Consider the following 22467-nt stretch of genomic DNA (forward strand, 5'->3'; position numbering starts at 1 on the left):
CGCCACGTTATCAATCACATCTCTCTTCATCCCAGGCAACCAATACAAAGGCTTTAGGTCATGATACATCTTCGTGGTGCATGGATGTAATAAATATGGTGTAGTATGATAATTATCAAGAATCTCCTGTCTGATACCCACGTTCCTTGGAACGCAGATCCGACCCTTGTATCTCGGCAAACCCATCTCCATAACAGAATAATCCTTACCTACTCCAGCTAGGGCATCCTCTCAAAGCTTTATGAACTAGGAATTATTCATGTGACTCTCCTTTATTCTCTCCAAAAGAGTGGATTGCAAGGTAACGTTGGCCAATTAGCCCACCACCTACTCTATCCCTGCTCTAGTCTTGTCTTCAGCTAATTCCTTAGATATCTGCTTTGAACTGAAAAACTCTCCTACAGCTCTATGACTTTCCTTGGATGGTAAAGAATCTCACAGTCCTAATCTTTTACCAACTCCAGCCAACGTCTTTATATCATGTTTAAGTCCTTCTGAGTGAAGAAATACTTCAAACTCTTATGATCGGTGTATATCTCACACTTTTCTCTGTACATATAGTTTCACCACACTTTCAATGCAATTAACTCTAATCATGGGTAATGTACGCCCTAAAAATTAGCACGTACCTTGTTGAGGCAACTCGGGTACAACGAACTAGCAAAAAGCCATAATCGATGCACCATGTGTTCACCTTTCATCCGAGGAAATTTAGAATGATCCCCTAGACAAATAACCAGAGCTGATGAGTCATTTAGCAACTTACCACCTGGAACCATTTTGTGTAATATGGCATCAAAAGGCACGAGCTAACATTACGTTAAGCTCATGGTACGCCAGAGGTCTGACGTACCCCAAGATCTTTATAAAGTTGACCACGCAATATAAACGTGCATAAAACAGACATCACATGTCTGTTTTATTCCCGAATTCCCGGATACGCAATATAAATGTTCGTGATCAAACATCACACACCTGATTTAGGACATGCGGCCCATTATCCATTTTACCTATTGATTAGACCACACTTCAATACAAAATATAGATATCAATCATCAACGTCACGGAGATGATGTGAAGGATCAAGAGATCACGGGATGACCCCAACACCTACCCAAATATCATTCTCCTATAAATACTAAGACCCTAGGTAGTGCGGGTTGGATTCTTCCTATAATGCAAATACTCTGTAAAATTAGAAAGAGATATACATCAATAATATTGACTCGTGGACTAGGGGGATTTTAACCTCCGAACTACGTAAAAAGGAATGAGTATTCTTACTATATCATTCTAAGTACCTTAAAGAGTGATCATTCTCATTACGGTTTATCCTTAAGCACTAATTCATTCCAGTTAATTTTCGTAATACACTGTTGGCAAAAAACCATGTCAACAAGTAGGATATCGATGTTCATATTCCTTCAGCTATTGTGAAGTGTAGGAAATCACCTTCCCAGTCTACATCAGCACACATCCTAAACCAAATCTTGATGCATCACAGTACACCACAAACTTACCCCATCTGAAGGAAGGGTCACTACCAAAGCAATAATCAATCGTTGCTTCAACTCTTGAAAGTTATTCTCACATCTATCTGACTATACAAACTTCAAGTTCTTGCGTGTCAATTCTATCAGTGGTTTAGCAATCTTTGAGAATCCTTCAATGAAGTGCCAATAATACCCTGCCAATCCAAGAAAACTCCTAATCTCAGAGGCATTCCTTGGCCTCGGCTAGTCCCTAACTGCTTCAACCTTGGACGAATCTACCTTAATACTGTCTCTACTGACAATGTCCTAGAGGAATTTAATATGCGGTAACCAGAACTTAGACTTCTTAAACTTGGCATACAACCGGTGCTCCCACAATCTCTGTAATACTAACTGGAGATATTGCTCATGCTCTGCCTCTGACTAAGAGTAAACTAGAATATCATTGATGAAGATAATCAAAACTGATCCAAATAATCCTTGAACACCTAGAAACTATTAATGTCTGTACCTCATCTGAAAGGACGTCTTCGGAATATCCTCATCCTTGATCCTTAGTTGGTGATAACTAGATCGAAGATCAATCTTCGAGAATATTTTCATACCCTGCAACTATTCAAATAGGTCGTCTATCCTCGATAGTGGGTACTTGTTCTTGATAGTCAGCTTATTCAATTCCATGTAATCTATACACATTCTCAGGGTCCCATCCTTTTTCTTCACAAACAAAACTAGTGCACCCCACGATGAGAAGCTAGGTCTGGTAAATCTCAAGTGCAGTAATTCCTGTAGTTGTACCTTTAACTCCTTCAGTTTTGTCAGAGCCATTTTGTATGGTGCCCTAGACACTGGTTCTGTAGTCGGTGCCAACTCAACGACGAACTCAATCTCCCGATGGGGTGGAAATCCTGGTAAGTCCTCAGGGAACACATCTAAGAACTCACAAACTAATATGGTCTCTTCTGGTCCCACTGGCATGACCTTATTGGTATCCACCACACTAGCTAGGAATCCTATGTAACCTCCTTTCAATAGGTTCCTTGAAATTAATGCTGATATTACAGGAATACGGGGTCCATGCACAATGCCAACAAAAACAAAGGGGTCCTCACCCTTGGGCTCAAAAGTCACCATCTTTTTCTTGTAGTCTATAGTTGCGTCGTACCTAACTAACCAATCTATTCCAAGGATCATGTCGAAATCATCCATACCCAACTCAATCAAATCCACGCATAGTTCTCTGTTGTCCACCATCATTGGCAATGACCTAACCCATCTCTTAGAGACTACTAGCTCCCCAATAGGCAATAAAGTACCAAACCCCATAGTATAATAGTCACAAGGTCTACACAATCTATCAATTACTCTATTGGATACAAACAAGTGTGTAGCACTAGAATCAATCAATACAGTGTATGGAGTGCCAACACTAGAAAGATGTTCAGTCACTACTGAGGGACTAGCCTCAGCCTCTGCCTGAGTAAGGGCGAACACTCGAGCTGGAGTCAAGTTTTTCGACTTCTTGGGCTCCTCTTTCTTTGAACTCGGGTAGTCCTTCTTGAGATGCCTAACCACCTCACACAGATAGCATGCCTTAGTCCGACATTCTCTGAGATGGTGCCTCCTACACTTAGCACACTTTGGGTAACTCCTCCAAGTCTCATTGTCGCTTTGGCAGCCGCCCTAAACACCATGGACCGTTTTATCAAGACATGTAGTGGTCGAGGTGTCAGGGGTCTTCCTCTTCTGATCGCTAGGGCCTCCGCCCCTACCAGACCCCACAATTGGAGGAACTGCCCTCGGAACATCACAGCGTGCAACACTGTCCCTCCATATCTTATTCTCTACCTCCTCAACTGTGAGGGATTTTTCAACCACCTGGGCATAAGTGATTTCCCTAGGTACTAATGAAATCCGAACATCCTTGGCTATCATAGCATTTAGCCCTCGAACAAATCTATCCTGTCTGACTGGGTCTGTAGGCACCAAGTCAGGTGCAAATTTAGCCAGCCTGTCAAATTTCAAGGCATAATCGGTGACTAACATACTACCTTGCACCAAACCATTAAACTCATTCACTTTTGCTGCTCTAACTGCATTACTGTAGTACTTCTGGTTAAACATGTCTTGGAACATATCCCAACCCATAGTAATGACATTTCGAGTTTGGGATGCCACCTCCCACCAGATACGGGCATGGCGCAAGCCACTCTATCATTACCTACCACCCTCATAAAATCCAGGATGTTGGTAGTCAAGCTCATCCACTACTCAACCTTGAGTGGATCCAGACCTCCTTCAAAGGTTGGAGGGTGTTGTTTCCTGAATCTTTCGTACAACGGTTCCCACCTGTTTTCAACATTTGGTTGCTGTACCACCGGTACCATAGAAGGTGGCATGACTAGTGCAGCGTCCCCTGAGGAAACCTGTTGTCTCAATAACCAGATCTCCTCCTCTTGAATATGAAGTCTGGCTTGCATATGAGCAAGCATCTGCTGCCAATTCTCAGGGAGTCGCGGAAGGTTGTGACCTTGATTATCATCTCTAGCCTCGATCTCAGCGCTATCTAGTCGAACAAATTGCCTTGGAAGCATAAATCTCCAAGTATATCTGCAATCAATGACTCGGCTTATTAAGCATTGATAACGGGTTTTAGAAGTCACCCCACGGTCCAACACCAACCATTAAACATATACAAGCAACCAGGACGTTAGAAATGTCCCCTAAGCCCCAAAGTGGGCCCCCAAATGGATTCCATAACCTACCAAGCCCTAATCCTAAAATAAGCAAAACCAGATTTCGGGGCACCTGCGGAGTCGTGCTCACAAAAACTTTGGGGTTTCTGGGTGTAGAGTCCCAGAATATTTACTTAACTAGTTAGATAGTAGTAGTAGTCTTTAGTATTAGTTTGTAGTATATTAGATTCCGTGGATTTTGGTTCAAGTCGGGACTTAGTAGGACACTCGCAGCAATAGTTATGGATTTTATAAGTTTAACCTATAGTTTAAGAATATTAATTATAACATAAGGTTTGATTAATGTAGCTGATTATAAAGATGCTATTTGTTATACTATAAGGTGTAGATATAATTAATAAGATCATGACACTTGTCGTGTGCATGTTTATTTAATGATTTAATTATAGTTTAAATAAAAAAAAGTTCAAGAAAGCTCTAGAATCTTCCAAGACCATTAGGAACATGACATTTTTCACAATATTGTTTATTTGTGGATTAGGTTGTTATTTAGATAATTAAATAGATTTTCTGTAACTTTAGGGTACTGTAATTTTCGACCTATTTTTTACCCTGTTATGTTATGAATTTCGAAAAATAGTATCTCTAGAAAGTTGTAGATAATTGAATTAGCTTTCTAACGGTATACAATTGGTCTGAATCAAAATCTGAAAACTCCAGTTATGTTTATTTTACTACAGCTGAGTTTAGAGTTACGAGATTTGGGAAGTTAGAAGTTGTGATTCTATTTTATTTAAATTTAAATTTGGATTATGGTTAGAATGAAATGAAGTATTTTTTAAATAAAAGAAAGATCTAGAAACTCTAGAACCTTCCAAAACCACTAAGAGCATGACACATGTCATAATCATGTTTATTTAAGGATTTAAGTATTTTTTTTATAGGATAGTGTCACTCCTCAAACTCTATAAATAGGACCTAGTGCTCATCCATTTTCTTCATTCTTCAAGTTGTGTTCAGAGCCTTCAAGCTGCTAGGATTTTTATAGAGTGATACACTTGGGTTTTGGGGAATAAAAGCTTTATAATCTTAAGCTTTATAAACATTTGGGTAGTGAGATAAAGTGTATTTTCAATATTGAAGTTTAGATCGGTTCTAGTTCATCCAAGGTAATATTATTCATAAGTTCTATTCTTTATAATTCCTTAAGTCTCTTTCAGATCCTAACTTCTGCTTATGGTTTCGTGGTTAGGTGTATAAGTTCTTAAACATTAAGGTTCTCGGTAAGTTTCCCTCCTTGATGGTTTATTTTCTTTTCATCTTCTTTTCTATAGATACTCATATGTTTTTATCTTGGTTATAGGAGTGTTCCAAGTCCCGTCCTTGTTCTCAATTATCCTGGTGTTGGTAAGGAAAATAGGATAGTTTTTATATGCTTATATGTTATAATATGTTATGTTATGATGTATTATGATATATATGAATATGTTTTTATGTTTTTTGGGGCTCATAGTTGCTTAGCTAGCAAACCTCAATGTATTTTGAGGCTTGTAGTTGCTTAGCTAGCAAACCCCAATGTTTTTATGTTGTTTGGGGCTCATAGTTGCTTAGCTAGCAAACCTCAATGTATTTTAAGGCTTATAGTTGCTTAGCTATCAAACCCCAATGTTTTTATGTTGCTTGGGGCTTATAGTTGCTTAAATAGAAAACCCCAAGATTACCATTTTCATGGGTCAGAGTTGTAATAGATGTTTTATAGTCATATGTTTTGACATAGTCTTATGTTTATGTTTTATAGTCATATGTTTTGATATAGTATGTGTTTATGTTTTATGTTATATGTTTGATTGGTAGATTTTCCTTGCTGGGCATTAGGCTCACTCCTTTATTTTTAGTGTGATGCAGGAAGTTAGATACGGAGGCAGAAGGATTCTTAGTGTCTTGACTTGTGTGTTGAGGATGAATGGAATGGATGGGCTACGTGTCAATTCAAGGATGACGTTATTTTTAGTCTCTTTAAATTATGTTTTTATGTATTTTCCCCATTTAATTTTGTAAACAACTTCTTTTAAAGTTATGTTTTATTTTAAAACAAGTGGATCCCATATCGCACATTTATGTATTTCGAATATTTACTTTGGAGTTTTTTTAATAAAGTTATGAATATTTCTTATGTATGTTCTCTTCAAAGTAGTAGCTATATCTAGTAGTTTTAATGGTCCAAGGTCTTAGAAATAGTTGGGTCATTACACTGGGGTACTAGCGTAGTTGCACCCTACCCCAGTGCGGTCCTACAAAAGAGCTCGAGACCCCAAATCGAAACCCAATTCATAAGGTTCATGGACCCTAGTGCGGTCATGCTAGGTCGCCAGGAACCCAAAATTACCCAGAAACTCAAGTGTTCTTCCCCAAATTCAAGAACCGCAATTCCCCTGCATACTAGACCCAGAAAATCGACCCCAAACAGACTTTCCAACAAGTTTATGACCACAAAACCCCTTATACAACCCTAACAACCTAATCCAAATATTAATATATCACCAAAACTCACTCAAACTCATCAAAATGACAAAACACAAAAAAATGGACAAGTTTGATCCAAAGGTTAAGAAACTTACCCAAATCCGAAAATTCAAGAATGAAAATGCGAATTCTAAGCTCAGTCCAAGCTTTGCAAAACCACCAAAACATGCCTCTTCAACACTAACAACCCCTCAATCACCTAGAAGCCCCAAACCAACACAATTCAAATCAAAATTCATAAACTTCAAGAACATGGTGAGAACCTAGAAAACTTGAGCATTTCTCACCTTAGCTGTGCAAAAATCTAAAAATCTAATTGAATTCTTAGCTAGTTGTTGCGCCAAATCACTTCACCTTCCCATTTGGCAGCTAAATTCCTCAAGGTTAGCTTCCAATTCCACATATTCTCCTCCAATTCAAAGGTCTTTCCTTAGAAAAACAAGAGAAACTAAACAAAAGGGAAGAGATGGACATAATGTATCGTGAAGAGAGGCTGCAACTGCCTTGGGTCTAAACCAATGGTCAATTGACCATTCGACCCTCAACTCATATTTCCCCTCCAACACATCCTCAAGGGTACTATAGTCATTTTTCCGCAATTTCCACTAAGCCTCAATTAACACCCTAAATTCCCAAGTAACTCACTAACCTTCCAACCACTAATATTTTCGTCAATAGGTTTTAACTTCGGTTTTTATATATGGAATTGATGGAAAATACATGAAAACCGAAGTTAAAGCCTTTGATGGGCTTTTAACTCGGTTTAGGTTTAGTTCTCAAAGGAAGAAATACCTATTTGTAATAAAAAAGGGGGAGACTTTTAACTTCGCTTAATACCAAAAAAACCAATGTTAAAACCTTTTAACATCGTTTATTACCCAAAAAATCGAAGTTAAATCCTTTTAACTTTGTTTTTTTTTTTTGTAATAATCAAAGTTAGAAGTCCTATATATTCTACGCTTCCACTTCTCTTATTCTGTAGTCTAAAACAAAACCCTAAGGAAAACCTCCATAGCCACCATACGTGAGAAGAGGGTTTCTCCCATTTCCCCTATTTTTTCTTGTTTTGTACCAAATTTTACCACTATTCTCACTAAAAAAATGAAATGCATCTTAGATATTTTTTGGCCGTGGGTATGAGTGTGGTCGGAATTAGCAATTTATTTTCGAATTTTGAATGAATTTTGAGCATGTTCTTAAGCTTGAAAATAGGTATGGATCACTAAATCTATGTTTGTAAGATTTTTTTTCTTTATTTTATTTGCTAATTTAATATATTATGTTTTGATAATGTATAGGTTTTAAGAATTGCTAATCTTGATTCAAATGAGTATTTGGGCATTGAATAAGGTATATATCTTTAAATGTTTTTCTATTTTAATTTTTTCTAAATTTTTTTAATCCAAATTTAATAATAATTTATTTTTAATTTTCTCAGCTTTTATTTATTTTTGAATGTTTGTTTTTAGTTATTATAAACTCAATAAATGTAATAATTTATTTTTATTTAAACTTTTTAGGAAATTGTTGTTTTGGTGGTATTTGGATTGAAAAATGGATTAAAAATTTAGTTATTTGGGTTAAAAATTCAGCCAAATATTGGTTTCTTTTTAGATTTTTTTTTAGAAAAAAAAGGAATAGACTTCCTTTTTTTACCAAATAACTGAAGTTAAAAGTCCTCACTACCTATATCCAAGACTTTTAACTTTGGTTATTTGGTAAAAGTCTAGAATAGACTTCGGCTTTTTCCAAATAACCGAAGTTAAAACCCTTCGTTTAACTTCGGTTTTTTAAGACTTTTAACTTCGCATGGATAGACTTCGGTTTGCATTTATGCGAGAACCAAAATCTATCCCCCTTAAAAACCTAAGTTAAAACCTCTCTTTGTATTAGTGAAAATTACAAAAATACCCCTTGACTCACCCTGAGCCGAGTATAAATCTTCATTGTGACTTTTCCGCCAAATTTCTCATGAGGATTGACTTAAGCCAAATATTGCAAATATATCCACATAATAATGCGGTCTCGGTCACATAACACATATAATTACAATTATACCATCAACGGGTCAAAATTACGAAAATGCCCATTTTAATGAAAGCGGGCCCACAAGCATATTTAGCACACATAAGCATGCATAAGTAGACATATTATAATATAACTCATATCTTTCACATAATCACATATATGTTCAACTAAATTCACATATAAATCAATTATGCCCTCCTGGCACACTAATCAAGGCACTAAGTCTTATTAGCAAATTTGAGATGTTACATGAATTCTATTGTGCAATTGTATTTTTGTAGAGTTGTAAATTTGATTTCTATTTTTCCATTGAAATATAATATTCTCTAACAACATTGACATATAAACAATTCTAGATAGGAATAGAGTTATAACTGTCAAACTTAACGACAATATAAGACTTAAAAGATGAAAGAAATTGAAGAGAAACACCTTTTTGTAAGATGCATGCTTCCTATTTTCATATGAATAAACATGTAAATACATAAATTGACATAAAGTACTTATAAAGTGCGTAGCAGAACAATGTCATATTCCTTTAGATTCTCTATCATTTTGTCCTATCTAAATGCTAGGAATAGTCAAGAATCTAAACCACTTAGAAAAATACCAAAGTCTTCGAAGCCTATATCTAAAACAAGTCTAACAAAGTTTTGCCAAGTTCTCAACACATCTGATAGAATTTAAGAGGAATAGAGAAGAAAGTGGGTGACCAAGCAAGGAGAAAAATGTGTCTAGGTTTCCACTTACCCAAAAATAAAACAACACACACTGAAAACGCTAGACATTGCATTCCTTATATAGGCAACTAAATGAGCTTTATTTCAATTAAATTAATTAAAAACAATAGTGCTTGGGCTCCCACATAACTAGTTGGGCCCAATCTCTTTGTCTTGAATTTAAATTCCAATTGGCCCAAATTCAATACTTTATTTGTTTTATAAGTAAGTAATTAAATAACTAAATCCTTATTCAAATTAACTTATTATAATTTGAAACTTAATTTAATATTATTTATTTATATTGACACAAATTTGTCAATATTAATAAATTTTCCCAAAAGACTTTTTTTTTTCTCAAATTCTTAATACATGTATATATCATTTATTGACCTAGACAATTTGATATTCATAATTGATAATTAAATCAATTGGTTGAGAATATTAAACTTGGTTTAATAAGAGACGACATGAGGTGTAAAGAACGCCCTAGACTAATACTTACAAAATATTCGCATAACATAGCTTATAAAAGAATACCATCCATTATTAAAGTCTCAGGGGGACTTATTTAAAATCATGCAAGTTGGCGCCATAAGTTTAAAATAAAACATAGGTTTTTATGCAAAGTTCAAAGAAAACCAATTAAGTTAAATAACAGAGTCCCACTGATAATTTAGGAAAAGTCCCTTAAAACAAAACATAATTTAAATGGCGTTCTACGTTGATCGTTTTATCGTCCATAGGATTGCCCCACGCCATACACCCCATGATGAAGAACTCCTCACGTAACCACGCGTGCCATAGAGAAATCCTATTTGCTACCTGGGAAGAAAGTAAGGGGGTGAGCTAAAAGCCCAGTAAGGAAGTACAAGCAAATAAGCAAGTAAGAAAACAGCAAACAACCAAACACTAACGTTCATCTAAAACATCATGGTCTATCATAACATAATCGTAACATTTCATCATATCATAACATAAATGTGACATATCAACATATCATAACATAAATGTGACATATCATCATATCATAACATAAAAGTGACATATCAACATATCATAACATAAATGTGACATATCATCATATCATAACATAAAAGTGACATATCAACATATCATAACATAAATGTGACATATCATCATATCACAATCATACAGCATACATGATGAGCATGGAACGCTAGTTGTCCATGTCACCCTATGAGGTAAACAGGAGATCACTGGTCCTTGAATAACCTCGGCGCGTCCGCCCTAGGAGTCACGTCTCAATGTCCTTAGTAACTCGTTCGATGTATCTGACATCGAAATCTGTTTGATGTATCTAACATCACATTCTGTTTGATGTATCTAACATCCATACACATATCACATTCAACAGATCATCACATTAAGGCATTCATAATTTCATAACAGTTCATTCATATAACAGTCTTACCATTCATAGCATAAAGTCATAAAATCTATCTAACTTCCTTACCTCAGGTCCAAGCTAAGAATTTCACAATCTTTCAACGAGCCTATATCATAATCAAAATAGCATTTCTTAGGTTCATAAAATTACTATTTTGCCCTTCCATACAACTCATGTGTGCATGGGCCATGCACTCATGATAACAGTTACACTAAAACATGCAATTATCGCCAAAAAGAATAATGCTCGTTCTACCCATTTTACTAACATGATTGCTTTATAAAAATTACATAGTTGCATAATAATCATGATTTTGGACGTAAAAGTTGATTTGCATGTAACATGCATACGTGGGAACGTTGCGTAATAAAGACGTTTTCAAAAACGATAATTCTACATTTCTTGCTTTTATTGTTTGAAAATCAATAGACATATTACATGCTTTCTTAAAATTTCTAAGTTGATTAAATTTCTCAAAACTTTATTTTATTTTAGCTCAAAATAAAATATGTGACATTTTCATTAAATAAATATTAATTTACCAAGAATTAACCAACAAGCTTGGGTTTAATTAAAATACCTATTTTAACATGTTTCTTTAGAAAAATATATTTTATTATTGTGTTACAAAAATGATGTGAAAAATATATTTTAAGTGTGGAAAAATACATTTTGATTTAATTTATTTAAGACTTAGTTTCTAAGTAGTAAAAACCCATATGTGACAATTTAATAACAATTGTTAACCTTTTTAAAACAAACTTTCAGCCACTATTTATTTTATTCAAAAATCACAAATAAATAGAGTTTAAATATTTTTCTCAATCAAAATAAAGAAAAATCATTATTTATCAAAATATGCATTCATACCATTAAAATATCATTTTTCAATATTACCATAACTTAGGAAAAATAATTTATTCCAAAAATTAATCAAATTCATTTTTAGTGAAACTTACTTCACATTTTATTACAAAATTCCAGCAACCATTTTTTTATCATTAAAATCACCATATTCAATTTATAAACTCATTTTTTTCTCAAAATTCAATAAAAATTCTGTAGGAAGTTAATTGAGTAAAATATCATAACATGAGACTTAAAATCCTCTTTTAATTTCATAAAAATTAACATATTCATCAAGAACATTATTTATGCATGCAACTCATCTTTTTATCAACTTTTACCCAATTATTTGAAAAAAAACAGCAAGCTTAATTCTTTGTAAAACTCAACTTTTGTCTCAAAAATTACATAAAATCATTCATGCCTATAATCTCATTATGCTCTTATAATATGCATGATTCCACTAACATAATCACATGAATCCTTTTAAAATCATTTGTTGCAATTCTATGAAAACCAACAAAGCATTAACAATAAAAATAGCATATAGTAAATTTATAAGCACCATATTCACATATGCCTTATATTAACCTAGCATATTTCTATCATCATTTTCATGCATCTTATAATTTAATCATTCAAAATATACCATGCATCTAACAAGATTTCATGATCAAAATATCAAGATTACCACTTATTCTCTTACCCATATATCATAGATCCTAAAACATGGATCAAACATATTGTAAATCACACAACATATCAAGAACACCCTTGGGTGTACCTAGGCCGAAATCACCTTACAAGTGTTCATAGATTATAACAATTTTTTTTTATGCATAGCAAAATCAACATCACAACCCTTAAACACAAATCATGCCCTCACAAAAATCCAAATCCTATACATCAATCCTACCCAAAATCAACCATTAGCACCATTAGCAAAACCTCATATACAACCCACCAAAAACAATATAAGGCTAAGGAAAATACCATTACCTCTCTTGATTGTAGAATCAAGAACACAAAAGATAAATACCACAAACTCCACACCCTTGTTCAAGCCTAGGGTTTTTATGGGAAAGCCACCATGAAGAGAAGGAAAGACCCAAACACACACAAGAAAATAACACAATCAAAATCATATTATCAAATAAAAAGATTATGTAAAAGAGAAAACAAGAAGACATACTCTAGGGGGGTTCCTCTTCACTTTCTTCTTCCTTCTTCCTTTCTTTCTTTCTTCCTCTCTCTCTCTCTCTCTCTCTAGGTCACGGCAGCCACACACACACACAAGAGCAATGGCTCTTCTCTCCTTTCTTAGCCCCTTTATCAAAAATCCTCTCATAAAGTCTCCCCAAACAATATTAAGGTAAGTTTCCATTTCTCTTTTATTTTCCTTGATTTTTCTTTATTTCAAAAAGATACAAAGGGATAAGATATGATCATGCCTATCCCCAAATGATCATGGTCTTCAAGTCTTGATTTTTTTACCATTTTAAGGAAATATTCCATTCCCACTAGGTCACACGCCCACTCCTCATTTCCCTTTTCTTTTCTTCTTTTTTTTTTATAAATAAATTACTCAATTAAATCTAAAATAAGGAAACCTAAAATGTGTAGAAAATCTACACATGTGCACCATGCTACCATGCACTAGCACACACTAAATTACTAGGGTGCATTACTATCTATCATGCACCTTAGTGCATTCCACCATAGCTCACATAAATACCTCATTTGTCACACTTAAATAAAATGTAACACTAATAGTAAAATAACATGTTACACAATTAATCACTTATTAAATTAATTAACCAAAACATTTCTAACAATTAAATAAAATAACAAACAATCAAATAAAACAAATAAACAATTAAATAAAATAACAACACTTAAATAAAAACAATTCATCACACTTAACATTTAAATCAAATAAAGCACAAAATTTAAATAATCTAAAAAAAAATATTTGGTGCACTACATGAGGACCATTAATCCGTGAATACAAGCTTCAATAATTTCAGGTGAGTTTATTTATTAAATAAATTATCTCACAATTTATCAATTCCTCATGACTCTATTATAGATTCAAAATTGAACTATTGAATTCATAGAACGATTTTACTTGTATAAAGTTACTATCCATTGTTATAATCACAACAGCTAGTCAATCCTCTATCGATGACTTAACAATGAGTGGGTGTAAATTACTGTTTTACCCCTCATTAGTATTTTATCCTTAACTCCCATTAAGTCCCTTATAAATGATAAATTTGTGAACTTAATCACTGACATGAGCACTCAATCATTTAACCATTTGGACTAAGCTATTAAGGAAGTCATCTTTTCACTTCTCATATTGAAGCTATAGATTTTAGATCTATGATACATACTCTCATTCAATTATACTAATGAACCTCAAAGATGTAAGAATACGCTATGTCGTAGGGTAAGTTTTAATGAAAAAAATCAAAAGATTCACATCATATAATCATTAAAACTATTATCACTAAGAATTTAGATCGACTTGACCTATGATTAACATTGTGACTCTGATTAGATTCGATAATAACGATACTTATTTATCTATGAATTGTTAGTTCTAGTAAAATGTAATAAAACACATTCAATCTTATCTACCTAGCTAACGTCATGGACAAGACATCACACCTACTGTATAAGTAGATCATACCATAGATTAACAAAACAATGAAAATATTGTGCATTGTTTAATATCAGGACTAATTTTTTTTAAAACATATAACTACATTTATAATCCATTGTGACCTAATCACTATAAGTGTAATTTATTTATATGTTTGAGATTTTATATAAGTTTGTATTAAACAAATAATCATGCAATAAAACAGGCATGCAACACAATTGATAAAAAATAATAATTTATACTTCTTTATTGATAATAAAAAGTGTTACATCATAAATGTGGTTTTATAAGGGCATAAAACCCAACACTTTTTTCCAAGTAAAGCACACACTACTAGATCAACCATTCATTATCACCACAAATGAACAATGGAAGCCAAGCCTTGTCAACAAATAATTCATGGTAGATTCATCAAGTTTTATTTCAATCATAACATTGTAGTGTTATGTTATTTCCATAACATTAGCAAAGTAAATGCACCATTATTATCTAATAGTCATATCATAAAATTGACCATAGTTCAATTTAATCTCAATTCTTAATGGTTAGTACTCTAACTGATTGTATTATTCAAGTCCTTTGATTTGTTCGTTACCAGCATACCCTGCGGACTAGCCCATACTTACATCTTGGTAGTATAATTGATTGGGAGTGTTAATTATGGATATGAACATCTATAGCTTCTAGCAAGAAGTGAAATGATGATCACCTTATAGCTTGGTTAGTTAAAATATTGAGTACTCATTTATGTGAGTAAAGTTCACGAAAATATCATTTACAAGGAACTTAGAGGTATTTAAGGATAAAATACAATGAAGGGTAAAACAGTAATTTGTACCTGACTCAATTGTAGATAATCTATGGAGGATTGAATGAAAAATTATGGCTCTAACAATGGATAGTGTATTTACTTTAAGTGTAAAGCGTTCTATGAGTTCAAGAGTGCAATTCCGAGTCTTTAGTGGAGTCACGAGGAATTAATAAGGAAGTGAAATTATTCGATAATAATTTTATGGTAACTTATTGGAGCTTGAATTCACGGGTCTATGGTCCCCACAATGCCTTTGATTAAATAATCTAGATATAGTCTCGATTAATTGATTTAATTATCAATTAGGATTGTCAAAATTGTTTTGTGTCAATTTTACTAAGATGTGGAATTTAGAGAAGAAAAGAGAAATTTGGGCAAATTTATTAATTATGAAAAATGGTGTCAAATTGATAAATAGTATTAAATCAATGTTCAAATTATAGTCAGTTAATTTGAATAAATGATTTAATTAATTAATTATTATTTAAATATAATTATAAATATATTTATCTATATAAAACTTTAATAAAACATTAAATATTTCATATATATAAGATTTTGAAATAAGCTTTTATATATTATATTATATTAAATTTATTTAATTAATTAATAATTTTTTTATTATATAATTTTAGAAAATAATAGTATTTTAATTTAACCATTTTTATGCTTTGAATTTAAAAATAGAAAAATATCAAGGTTTGGCAGAATATCTAGTATTTAGCCATATAGGGATTATTAAGCTATTACTTTAATTATTTAATTAAATCGAATTAACCCTAAAGTGTTGCTATAAATAGGTACTTAAGTGTAGGGTTTGGTGATCTGAAAAAAGTGAAGTGAAAAAGCAAAAACATAGACTCAATAGACCTATTGTAGCCACTCGTATTCTCTCTTCTTCTCTATAATTTTCCTATCTCTTGTGTTGATAATTGTCCACTCTAGTCTAGGTGATCAAAGGTAATTGAAGATCCAGTTCACTCTCAAGTCATTACTCTACAACAGAAAGGAACAAGGGTTAGAGAGAGGGAAGGAATGAGTCTCAATATCCGTTGCGTAAAAGTAAGATTCTTAAACTCTGTTATTTGATTTACTTAATGAAATTCATTAGAAACATGCTTCTAGGTTGTTTTATACGTTAATTTATTTAATATATGAAACATACATAAAAATATTTATGATCATGTAGTATGTTTCCTACTGTAGCGTCAAACGTACCCATGCACATAGTGTTAGGATTGGTTAAAATACAAAGCCTAATTTTTATTACAGAAATTTGTGTAAAACCCTTATACGATTTCACATAATGGAGGTATGAAATTTGAATTCAAATTGTAGGCATTTAAAAACTATTTTTGGGGTCTAAAGTAGTACAATGAGGTATCTAAGCATGCCCAAAAAGTTTTGGAACATTTGGAAGTGTTTTAGGACACTTTAACACAGTTAGACTAGGGCTTGAGGTGATATGTCACCACTTGGAATTTCAGGACCCAGATATAATAGCAGGTGATGTGTTGTCATATGGCAAGGGATGCATCAGTTGTCCAGTCTGTACGAGGTCAATTTTTAAGCTCTACATGATGATTTTAAAAATTTAAATTTTATTATTTAGACTTAATGACAATGCCTATACTATAAATGATGAGAATTTATGACTTTCAACTTTAAATCACCAATTAATAAATGGAATTAACTCAATAAATAAAACCCTAGAGATTAATCAAGAATTATATTCAAATTATGAAGGGAAATATTGAATATTTAAATATTAAAGCATAATCTATAAATTGACATAAAATGGAAAGTAAAACTACCCACCTAGACAATTTGAATATACACAAAAAATACAATATAATTATCAAGAAAGAATTGACAAAGAGTAATGGGATACTCAAAAACGAAAACCAAATGCACCTCTATTGCAAAACAAAAATGTAGAACCAAAGGCTTATACACGATGAAGAGCGCTGTCCAAATTCTTTATTCCAATCCTTCCCAAAGTTGCTTGAAGTCTTTACAAAATGAAATGCGAATTGAGATTTAACAAGACTTGAAACTCATGCATGTCAAGCAAATCTTGATGAGTTTCTTGGAGAGAACGAGTGTTCTTGAAGAGCTAGAGAGAGAGAGAGAGAAAAAGGTTACAGAGAGAGTCGAAAAGTGTGATCAATGTTTCACAAGTCTAAAGGACCCATTTTTATAGCATAGACACCGTCATTAAGTCTAACTAATAGGATTATTGTCTTTGTATCTTAAATTGGTCTTAACTAATATCTTAATTTTAATTATTATATTTTTATTAATTTATTTCGTTAATTTAATTCAAATTGTCAAAATATCTTCTTTTATAACCATGTTGATAAAATTAATTATTTTTATTCTAAAATTAGATATTGAATTTTAAAGTTATGGTAATATCTAGATATTTTGGTTGAATTTGAAAAAATATATATATTTTTAAAAGGAATAAGATATTATGGTTGAATTTGAAAATAGATATTTTTATGATAGTTTGGTTATCATAATAATAAAATTAATTATTTTTACATAATAATAGAAATTAGTTTTATTAATATCTATTAGATTTTTTGTGCAATTATTCTATAAAATCAAATATCCCACAGCTATTAAATTTAATTTTATTGATTTAATATATTTCCTAAAATAACATAATTAAGTTAATTGATGATAAATAAAATCCAAATTAACTTACTTAATTATTGATGGATTTTATTTAAATTGAATTAATTATTTTTGAAAAATTGTGACTAATTATGATTTTTGTGTAGATAAATTCTAGATTAATTTATTATGGTATTTTTGCAAATGTGATAAATGGTAACTTTTTTGCATAAACACATAGATATTGCTCCTTTAGTAACATGATTAGGATATTCAATTATGTGACATATCTGTGAACTATATGTGATTTTTGTAATTGGGCTTAGACGCATATAGTGGCCCATATGTTTGGATAAATATGTGCTCTTGGTTGCCAAATAAAATATTCATAATATGATAGGTTTAAATTCCTCTCTTGTGGGTGATTCCACTTGTTAATGCCCATTTGCTTTGTATGATTATATTGGGCCTAATCAATTGATAAAAATTAATAAAATGAATGTTTAATTCCTGTGTTTTGGGCCTTGTGTGGAAGTTAGGAGGCCTTAGTATAGGGTAAGACATACTGAACCTAGCCCTCTTCCATGCAAACTCAATTGCTAAGGCCAATTTAACTGAGTTGGACTTAATTGTCATAGGTTTATTTTTCTAGATAGTTGAATCTAATAATTTATTAGCAACAAAGTAATTCTAATTTAATAGAATTTGTTTCAATGTGACACTTAAGAATTAATCGTTTATTATAGGACTTTGGTTTTAAAAAATTATTTTACAAATATTTTTTTTGAAGAACCTTAGTCATTAATTTTTGAAAAATTGATAATAAAAGTACTTAACTTAATTATATAATGAGCTTGTTTTAAGAATTATATTCGATCTCCACCGTTAGTTTAACAATATCGATAGCTTAATGGGACCTCGAGACACTTTGATTTGTCCTCCTATGGAAGGTGTTCATTAGTTTTTTTTTTTTTGACAAGGTTATATTTCAAAAGATAAATAATTATAGGTCAAATTCTAATAAACTCACCCTAATGGTAACTGTTAGGACTAAATCTATGATTATCAAAATCGTGGGTCTAGCTCATAAAATAAAAAATTTGTTTTCTTATTTTCATCGAATAATAGGTTGTTAATAATGACGTCCATTATTAAATGAGTTTACAACTCTATTTCACTAATCTTTTTTTTTTACTCTCGCCAACCGATACAACGATATCATATATTAATTAAAAACCTAAAGAAATAAAGATATGATTGTTTTTTATATTTTTCCTCATATCTTCCATATATTTTGTATATGTTGTGCTATTTCTTAAAATTTGTGTTAATAGAAGTTTTATTGAGCAAAAGTGATTGATTTCTATTTTATTGATAAGTGTTATATTATTTTATAATATAATGTAATATTATATTATATTAAATAATTGTGACAAAGAATATCACATATTGTAACATATAATAGAGAGTTACAATATTTACATATATGAGATATATCCAAATAATGTAACATATTTGGTGTTACAAATTTGTAACTTCCAAATATTACCCTTTATTGTGTAAATTTGGTGTTACACAATATTGAGATGAATTTCATAAAGCCATATGTGAAATGGTTGTTAGAGATATGATTTTAACCCCAATAATGTGTTTTGGGAGTTACAAAATCATTTCGGAGGGTTTGGGACTGTTTGGAAAAACAGCACATTTTTAAGTGCTGAAAATGGTCAATGGCCGTGGCCACTAATGTATCTGGCCGCGGCCACAGGCCAAAATTGACCATTTTTTCAGTTTTTTCAATCTTTGTTGAACGGCTCAAAAAACTCAAATAACTCACAAATCTCATTTTTAATTCCATATTAATCCAATTAAACATTGGTAACAGACATGGGGGTTGGTGGAATTTGAAATTTAAAGGGTGTCTCTAAACTCTATAAATAGGAGCCTATAGCTCACTTGAAAGACACAACATTTCTATCCATTAGAGCACTTGGCTAGAAACACCTTGAGGCTTGATAATTCCATAAAGCATTTCCAATATCTGAGAGAGATCCCTTAGTGCTTGAGTTAGGGGGAAATAAGCTTTTGGACAAAGGTTTTAAACCATGTTCAAGTTGGTGATCCCCAACCCTCTTCACTTAGGTTGTGTAAGTGAGAGTTTACTTGTGTTTCTGTTCTTCATTTTATTCTATTATTTTTCTTCTTATTCTCTTGTTCTATTTACTTGTATATTTTGTTTAAGAGTTGTAATCTTTTCTTTTGGTCCAAACACTTTATTTTACTTGTAATCTTTTGCTTAGAGTTGTATTCTCACTATTCTCTTCTTCTTCATCATCTTCTTCATTTTCTTTGTTTATTTGTAATTTTTCAGTTATAGAGTTGTAACCTTATTTAATCAATCCATATTTATTTGTAATATTATTGCATAGAGTTGTAATATTCTTACCCATTTCAATTGAGGCAATCTATTTTTTCCTAGCAATAAGTAGTAGTTTTAATTATGACTGTGTCTACTCCCATCCTTTCTCAACTTTCGATGGAGAAACTCACTGGAGAAAACTTCCTTAAGTGGAAGCAAAACATCAACATTGTGTTGATTGGTGACAACTCCAAGTTCTTCATGACTGAGGAATCCCCAGATGTTCCACCTGAAGGAGCTACCAAGTCTGTAAGAGAAACATACGAGCGTTGGCAGACGGCTAATAACAAGGCACGGCACTACATTTTGACGAGTATGGTCGACACTCTCATGAAAAAGATGGAGAATGTCGAGACGGCCTACAAAATCAAGGATCAGGTCCAAGACATGTTTGGGGAAAAGTCTGTGAAAAATCGTTTTGAGGCCACCAATAAATATGCCAATGCTCGAATGGCACTGTCTCATTACGTTCGTGATCACTTGATCTATATGATGAACTTCTTTTAGGAAGCTAAACTGCATGGAGCTACAATAGATGAGGAAACTCAAGTCGATTTTATCCTCAACAGTCTCTCTCCATCTTTCCTACTGTTCACCGCCAACTATCTGATGACTAAACTTAATTATGGTCTGACGAAGCTCATGAACGAGCTTAAGACTTTCGAGTCTATCATTGGTGGACTGAGTAAGGGAGGAGAAAAGAAGACTATTGGTGCTGCTGTGTATCCAGCTAAGGCTGAAGCTAACCTAGCTTCATCTTCGACGGTGGGAAACAAGAAGAAGGGTGGACATAACACCAACCCCAAGCCTACAAAGGTTGTAAAGAAGAGTGCACAACCAGATGCACAGATGCCTAAAGGGAAGAACAAGAATAACAATAAAGGTAAAGGTAAATGCTTTCACTGTAATGAAAAAGGGCATTGGAAACAAGATTGCCACAAGTTTCTAGCAACGAAAAACAAAGATAATGATTATAGTTCAATTATCTTAGAAACATGTGTTTTAGAGAATGATAAATTTGTTTGGATTATCAACTCTGGATCTACTAACCATGTTTGTAATTCTTTACAACTTCTTGAATCATGGGAGCAGGTGGAGGAAGGCGTCTTAAAGCTTAGAGTTGGAAACAGAGCGTTTGTTGCGGTCCAAGCTAGAGGAAGAGCTCGCCTAAAGTTCAGAAATAAATATTTAATTTTAATTGATGTATTTTTATTCTGGATTTTAGTTGAAATTTAATTTCAATTGCCATGTTGTAATCAGAACAATATGTTATGACTTTTACAAGTTCGAATATATCTATTTCTTTCAATTGATCACAATTCTGTATTGCATGTTTCGAAAACGAGCTTTATATTCTACAACCTGATGAACCCCTCGCATTTCATAATTAATTATTTAAAGTAGTTAAACGTATTTATGGCATTTGAGACTAGGTCACATTGGCTATGATAGGATTCAAAGACATACAAAGGAAGAGCCTTTGAGGAAACTCACCTTAGAAGAATTACCTGTTTGTGAATCATGTCGAGAAGGCAAACTGACCAAGTGTCCATTGTCTGCAAACGATGATAGGGCCAAAGAACCACTTAGAATAATATATTTAGATGTCTGTGGATTTCTAATTGTGAAAGCCAGGGGTGGTTTTGAGTATTTCGCCAATTTTAATGACGATTACTCTATATACTCATGTTTTTACCTAATGCATAGGAAATAAGAAATATTTTCAAAGTTTCAGGTATTCCTAGTCATGGCTCAGAACCAATTAGGTAAAACGTTAAAGATCTTGCGATCTGATATGGGTGGAGAATATTTTGATATGCTGTTCCAAGAAAAAATAGCTCAACTTGGGATTTTATCTCAACTTACTGGTCCGGGTACTCCGTAACAAAATGGTGTAGCGGAACGCCGAAATAGAACTTTATTGGAAATGGTTAGATGCATGCTTAGTTACTCAACTCTGCCAACATCATTCTTGGGACATGCAATTGAAACTGCAAACGACATTCTAAATGATGTGTCGTCGAAATCAATCCCCAAAACACCTTTAGAACGCTGGAATGGTCGTGAACCTAATTTACGTCATTATAGAATTTGTGGTGTCCTGCCCACGTCCTGAGGAAAAAGGAAGGAAAGCTAGAATCGTGAACCAAAGTTTGCATGTTTGTTGGCTATCCTAAAGGCACTCAGGGTTGACTTTTCTATAGTCATTCAGAAAAGAAAGTGTTTACTTC

The 22467-nt window shown here is 32.7% G+C and overlaps 1 protein-coding gene across 1 annotated transcript; it reads left to right on the top strand.

The window, feature by feature from the left end:
- Nucleotides 1–20437: 20437 nt before the first annotated feature.
- On the top strand, nucleotides 20438–20743 carry LOC133832290 (uncharacterized). The gene has a single exon (XM_062262656.1). It carries the CDS (start codon nucleotides 20438–20440, stop codon nucleotides 20741–20743), a length of 306 nt encoding a protein of 101 aa, XP_062118640.1.
- Nucleotides 20744–22467: the final 1724 nt, after the last annotated feature.

This window comes from Humulus lupulus, chromosome 1 (genome assembly GCF_963169125.1).
Source record: "Humulus lupulus chromosome 1, drHumLupu1.1, whole genome shotgun sequence".
In the NCBI taxonomy this organism is placed as follows: Eukaryota; Viridiplantae; Streptophyta; class Magnoliopsida; order Rosales; family Cannabaceae; genus Humulus; species Humulus lupulus.